This window comes from Aristolochia californica, unplaced genomic scaffold (genome assembly GCF_029961685.1).
Source record: "Aristolochia californica isolate CCGP_79_NKW_82.1479 unplaced genomic scaffold, dmAriCali1.0.hap1 SCAF_6, whole genome shotgun sequence".
Taxonomy (NCBI): domain Eukaryota; kingdom Viridiplantae; phylum Streptophyta; class Magnoliopsida; order Piperales; family Aristolochiaceae; genus Aristolochia; species Aristolochia californica.
The window spans coordinates 37,151,195-37,158,023 of NW_027182257.1; the positions used below are offsets into that span (position 1 = coordinate 37,151,195).

Consider the following 6,829-nt stretch of genomic DNA (forward strand, 5'->3'; position numbering starts at 1 on the left):
AACTCGATTCCAATTTTACGTTAAGGCTGAACTCGAATTAGTGCTATGAGTTCATAGTATCAAGATAAAAGACAAGCTTGAACATATCTGACGTTGGCTCGACCTGATGCCACATCATAAGTCATGCGGCGGATCCTAATTTATTATTTCCATTATTAAAATATGTAAGTTTATTAATCTCCGTTTCGTAAATCATATAAACTGGAAAGACCATATGCTCACCATCGGCACAGAGATTTCCGGCGCCCATGGCCGGCGGGGAGTCTGTAATCCATCACGCGCCCGAAACGCAGGCGGAGGAAGGGAGTGTGTACGAGATGCTGTTGAAGAGGTTTAGAGATTTGGTAGTGAGCCACGATAAACTTCGAGAGCAGTTTGAGGTACTGGTTCAAGAGAGAGAGGAGCTGAGATGTCGAATTCAGAGAGAAGTCAGAGGAGTTGGGTGTAGTAACTTGGGGTTGCTTCGGTGTAATTCATACTCCGAAGTGTTGCAGTCTATGGGCAACGCTGTTCATATATGCCGGGTGGATACTGGAGAGATCATTTACTGGTGCTGCCTCCTTTCACTCTTTTCATCACCTTTACTTTCTGAGTTTTGCTCTGCTTTTAGATATGACAAAATCCGTCTTACTTCGACTTTGGCAGCTAAGAGAAATAGGTTGTAGTTGCAAGATTAAGACAATTTAAAGTTTACGTCCAGATTTACTTCTAACATATTCCAGATTATACAATTAGTGGCAATGAGCTTTCAAGAGAACTTTTAAGTCTAATTGAGATACAAGAAGAATCACAACGTCATCACAATAACAGCAGAAAAAAAGTAATGTTGGCAGATACCACTAGATCCATAGGGATGGTGACATCTACAATACATACTCTCCATTTCGGAATCCAACTTTAACCTGGGGACAATTATATGAAAACCCGTTCATTGAACAAAGCTGGCTATCCTGGTCATTCTTGTAATAATGGTAAATCACAAAGCAGATTATGCCTGGTGAGTGATTCTTGTTACTTTCAATACCAACATTACTTTTTCTGGAAGTCTCAGTTCTTTCGTGCTTTCTGTTTTAAATCTCAACCTGTTGAAGATAAACTCACAAACATCATACTGAAAGGTCTGTTCTCTTTTCAGGAATAGAGCAGCTGAAAATCTCTTTGGCTGGAAGGACTATGAAGTTCTTGGCCAAAGAATTATTAATTTTCTTTTTGATGAGGATAGATACTCATTTTTCAAAAAAATCATTGAAAGGTTGAGAAAAGATCAGTCATGGTCAGGTCAATTCCCATTCAGGAAGCAATCCGGTGAAATGTTTATGGCTATGGTAACAGATAGCCTACTATACGAAGATGGGGAGCTTATTGGCATTATAACTGTCTCAAGTGATGCAGCAGTATTTAATAACAGGAAGTTGGAAAAATTATCATATCAAGATGCAAACAATCATGGCCGATCAAGAGAGTGGAAGATGAACATGAAAAGGATTAAGTGGCAACCACAACTACTAATTGCATCTGTTGTTTCCAATCTGGTGCTTGTGTTACTCGGTGTCATTAATTTAGTTCCTTGTTACTACTCAAAGATAAAATAAAAATGTTACTTTTATCCTTTAGATTTTCTATTACTCTATTGCATGTTCTTAAGCATGTGCACTTGAACTAGACAGGCATCAACGCTTTTCTCATCTCATCAAGAGGATACCCAATTAAGTGGTTCTGTTACTGGAAGTGATGTGCTGCATGAGTCTGGAATTGATCAGTCCCATAAGATGAGAAAGTTGGTAAGCATACATGTATCTTTTCTGTCAATTTTACATTCTTTTACTGGCAATAGAGCATGTTCTTACTATATTAAACAACAACAGAAATCAGAAGATGTAGTTAAGAGTAGTCCAAGCTACATGGAAGTGGAATATAATAAACTTTCTTCCACGGAGGGTAAACTAAATTCCAATATGAGAACTCCATTTCATGCTCTAAGGAACTTTTCTGATAGAAAAGAGCTTGAGGCCAATAATGCAAATGGGGAGAGCTTAGCAATGCTAAACCAAAAAATGATTAGCATTTGGCAGGAATGTGATGAATGTTCAAAGATGGCTTCGACCACAGATATTTTACCGGAATTAGGTATTGAGCAAAGAATAGACAGACAATCAGAGCAAGAGAGAGCATCTGAGATTTCTCAAGCAGAGGCTAATGGACACCAAAATGAAGAAATAATTCACACGTTCTCAAGCACAGGAGAGAGTTTTGATAGTGGCCAAACATCACTTGGAAGGGCCAAGGAAGGAAATTCACTGACTGACTGTGAGATTCTCTGGGAAGACCTGCAGTTAGGGGAGGAAGTTGGGCGAGGTATGTAAGTGTTTCCTTGTTTCTATAAGGTCTCCTGCGAGATGAGAAACAGTTTCATGTGTGGTATGGGATAAGACAACAGTAGTAGTGGAAGCAAAGTCTCTCTCTCTCTCTCTCTCTCTCTCTCACACACACACACACACACAGATATTCACATATGTCCACACATAATTAATGTTTCACCCTTCTTTATTAATGTCTATTAAATGAATGCTTGCTGATGTACAGAAGAATTTCAGTGAAGAATATCTATATTTCTTTCTGAATGTTTCTTTAATACTTTTTTTACTTGTTTAAATATAGATCTCTCTCTCTCTCTCTGTCTCTCAATGTCTATAATTTTTTCCAAGATCTTTATTCTTTATTTGTCCTTTTCAGGTTCATGTGCTGTTGTCTATCGAGGAATTTGGAATGGATCGGTACAGTTTTGGCAATTTCTTTTGCATCAGACAAATTAGTTTCCTGTCTGCCATTGATAAGGACAGAACAGTTTCTTTTCCTTTTAACCTGAACTGACTCAAAAGTCGCCTGTTTTTGTTTTCTTTAATCAGGATGTTGCAATCAAGGTTTATTTGGAAAATGAATACCATGAGGATATTTTACTGGATTACAGAAAGGAGGTATGACAAATCATACAGTGCTAATCCATGAAATTATGAGTTTTCAAGTTATTTAAAAAAGGTCATGTCTTACTGAGCACATTTTTTGACTCACTTCAGATTGAAATTATGAAAAAGTTGAGGCATCCCAATGTCTTACTTTTTATGGGAGCAGTATATTCACCTGATCGGCTTGCAATAGTGACAGAACTCTTACCCAGGTAATGCAATGGATCACGTAGTCAGAAGTATGGATAAAGTTTCTGGAACACAATATTTTCCCTAATACTTTTCTTGAAATTTGGTCTCAATCCTACATTGTATTTTCAATCCTAAATTGTACAGGGGAAGTCTCTTCAAAACATTGCACAAGAACAGTCAGGTCTTGGACATTAGACGTCGTATAAGAATGGCCCTTGATGTTGTATGTTGTTACTTCCAATAGTTTCTTTTAATTTTGTTTTAATGCCCCTTGCACACACTCCCCACACATAATAGCTCTATCTAAATGTTAACCTTTAAATATATTTAGAATGAGCTGGAGAGTTTGGCCTTGACAATAGATGGTCAACAACTTTGTTGCAGGCAAGAGGCATGAATTATTTACATCGGAGGAATCCACCAATAGTACATAGAGATTTGAAGTCATCGAACTTACTTGTTGACAGGAATTGGACCGTGAAGGTAAGATCTGTACCATGGACTTCTACTATATGAGAAGTCAGTGTTTCATCTACTGTATAACTGGATAATCAACTGTGTGAGTATCAGGTTGGAGACTTTGGCTTGTCTCAGTTGAAGAAATCAGCCTTCTTAACTGCAAAATCTGGGAGGGGAACAGTAAGTATCTTTTTTCGTTTTCTAGGAATGGCAATTTTAGCTAGCTAGAGTAACTATTACTGCTGAGTGTGATTGCCTATATTAATCTGGCCATGTTCTAGATATAATTAAATGTGGTTGTTTTTACTGCTTATCACATTTTATGGATTTGTGTTCCTCAATGAAGAAATAAATGTAGGCTGTGCACTCTTTATCTTAAAATTGTTACCATTACTTTTTTGATGACCTTAGCTAACAAACTATCGTCTTTGCTTTTTGTTGTATGCTAGTTCTTTTCTTTGTTTGGTTGAAATCTTTAGGTTGCATCAATATCTTTAGGTTTGCCATTTGTTCTCTAGAGGGAATAATTAGGGGTGGGCATGGGGAACCTGATTTAAGAGGGGATGATCTCACTCCACCTTGGATTAAGCATGGGTCTGAAAGTACACAACTTCCAAAATCTTTTCAAAATAACAAATTTGACCCTTAAAAAAATATGATAGGTGTCAATGGTACATGGAGTCCTATGCCATTTCCCCTAATCTTACTGTTCCCTAGAACTTGTTTCCCTTGCTTTGGAACATAATCCTTTTCAGTAATGTATTGATTGCAAAGGTATTCTCTCTTAGTGTTTCACTTATTCCTGTTATTTGATGCAGCCTCAGTGGATGGCCCCTGAAATCCTCCGGAATGAGCCCTCGAATGAGAAGTAAAGTGTTTGTGACAGAGAGAAATAAAGCATATAGTGCGGACTCCTTTGTAGTATTACAAGCTAATCTCACATCATCTTTGAACAGGTCTGATGTATATAGCTTTGGTGTTATTCTGTGGGAACTGATGACTGAGTCTGTTCCATGGACTCACCTTAATGCACTGCAGGTATGTCCGATAAAAATTTACCAAGAACAAGCAGAGGTTTATAAAACTATCATGTGTTGTTAGACTGAGTGATTCCCAATGTACAACATTGATGACACTTAACAGGATAACCAAGGGGTAATCATTGATAGCCTTTTGTCTATACTTGGAGAAGACTGAGCAGTTGTTTGTACACCTTGCTTGTGTTCTTTTGGGTATTGCCTTGCAATTTATTCCGTTTGACATTCTTTTTGTCAACTGATGAAGGTTGTGGGTGTTGTTGGATTCATGGATCGGAGGTTGGATCTGCCTGAAGACCTAGATCCTCGAATCTCATCCATCATCATGGATTGCTGGCAAAGGTGGTGCAGCTTGTCCAAAATGTTTTTCGACTTGATTCTCTTACAAAGCTGATGAACTTCTTTATTTAAACGCATAGTGATCCTGCAAGCCGGCCCTCCTTTCGAGACATACTACAGAGGATGGCTGAACTGATCCAAACAGTAGTGGGTTCCCCTACACGAAGAACTTCAGAGCCTAGAAGCTGAGAGATACCAGGAGCATTCCGTGTACCGTTTTTTCCAGATGTATAATGATAGCATTTGTTTAGAAAAGGAATGACGGAAAAGTTAAAAAGCTGGAGTTTTGAGAGAGTTCTCTTGAAGGCGTCCAGGTATTTTTGATTGGTTCTTCTGTATGACGACGGCCTACATGCCACTATGACCATTCTAACCGTTGGGTTACAGCAAGATGGTATGCATGCAACTTGGGTTATGGATACTGAATATGTCGATGATGGATAGAGTGTAGTTATGGTTTCTCTGTTTTACTCTGTTAGAAAACATATCTAGGGGTATTTTGGTAATTTTACCTTCTAAGGATATTTTGGTCATTTTAGCTCTTCACTGGTTAATTTTCTTCATGTAAATCTTGTTTTGCATGTTAAATTATAAAATTTTCATGTACATAGGATGTGTAGTTATGGAGATATAAGAAGATTAAGGTTTATTAAATATATAGGGGCATTTTTATAATTGAGGGGAGGGTGGGGGGTGGGGTGCACTTTGTGGGTGCATAGGGAAGGTGGGAGGGAAAGTGAAGTACTTTCCCAGTTAAAAACAGAGGAAAAATGCAGTATTTGTTTGTGTTAGTGTACGTAATGGAAAGTGCAGTGTAAAGTACTTGTTTGTGTTAGTGTGTATAATGTAAAGTGCAGTGTAAAATATTTGTTTGTGTTAGTGTGCACAATGGAAAGTGCGGTGTAAAGTGCAGATAGATTATTTTATTAAATAAAATATTTTGATATATTTAAATTTTAGAAAAGTATTAGTTAATAAATAAAATATATTAAATATAACAATTAAACAAATGCTTACTTTTATATTATCAAAACTGTAATCAAATTGTAATTTTGTAATATCTAAATATGAAATAATTATATAAAAATATATTATAAAATAGTTATTAACTTAATATATATTAGTAATGTAAACATAATATTAATTTATTAACGTAATTTATAAAAGTAAAATATTTACACAAATATTTACTTTTATAATATCCAAAAACTTAATGAATTATTATATTAAAATTGTTTAAATCCTCACTCTTAAACTAATGTATACGTAGTTATATTTGTTTAAATTCATTACCCAACGTATTACACACATCGTAATAATAAAAATAAAAAAAATAATACAACTATAACTCAATCACCTATTTAATATACAAAACCTACAACTGTATATACAGAATACAAAAAAAAAAAAAAAATTAATGATATTAAAACATAATAGTCAATAATTTTCTTCCTACTAGATGATCACAGCTAGGTGATCACAGGAAACCCCAATGTGTACTAGATGATCAATAAGATCATTAGCTTCTCTGGTTTAATACACACACACACACACTAAAAACAAGCATGTTGGATAATCTCCAACATCATTGTTGGAAACAGTGGTCAGACAGAGGTTCTATAAGTTCCGTAGGTAGAGGTTATTTAGGGAATAAAATTTCATAAAATTGCTTTGGCTGGTTCATCAAAATTAAACTTTTTTTTTTCTTTTCTATGTCATAACCTTAAGATTACTGGTTTTTATGAATCGTTAAAGGATTTTCTACACTTTGATTGTCCTAATTAGGTTTTTTTGAGATTTGTGTCACCAAACCCTTTGTTGGATGCCTACATCATCACC

The 6,829-nt window shown here is 35.9% G+C and overlaps 1 protein-coding gene across 4 annotated transcripts; it reads left to right on the top strand.

Moving 5' to 3' along the window:
* Positions 1–239: 239 nt before the first annotated feature.
* LOC137934098 (uncharacterized) lies at positions 240–5,528 on the top strand. Of its 4 annotated transcripts, none has more exons than XM_068778325.1 (14): positions 240–550; positions 1,136–1,532; positions 1,668–1,781; positions 1,866–2,355; positions 2,734–2,774; positions 2,907–2,975; positions 3,075–3,175; positions 3,300–3,378; positions 3,540–3,638; positions 3,726–3,794; positions 4,433–4,482; positions 4,571–4,652; positions 4,899–4,993; positions 5,071–5,528. In XM_068778325.1, the coding sequence occupies exons 1-14, from the start codon at positions 249–251 to the stop codon at positions 5,177–5,179; spliced, it is 2,097 nt and encodes a 698-aa protein (XP_068634426.1). In that variant the 5' UTR covers positions 240–248; the 3' UTR covers positions 5,180–5,528. The 4 variants fall into 4 exon arrangements, 3 of the variants coding, with proteins under 3 accessions (XP_068634426.1, XP_068634427.1, XP_068634425.1); XM_068778326.1 differs by having other exon boundaries at positions 2,073–2,355; XM_068778324.1 differs by having other exon boundaries at positions 1,668–2,355.
* The last annotated feature ends 1,301 nt before the right edge of the window (positions 5,529–6,829 follow it).

Coding starts and splice junctions, on each gene's coding strand:
- LOC137934098 (XM_068778324.1), top strand. CDS start 249: ATGGCCGGCGGGGAGTCTGTAATCCATCACGCGCCCGAAACGCAGGCG. Junction 3,176..3,299: donor GTGACAGAACTCTTACCCAG/GTAATGCAATGG, acceptor TAAATTGTACAG/GGGAAGTCTCTTCAAAACAT. Junction 4,653..4,898: donor CTCACCTTAATGCACTGCAG/GTATGTCCGATA, acceptor CAACTGATGAAG/GTTGTGGGTGTTGTTGGATT.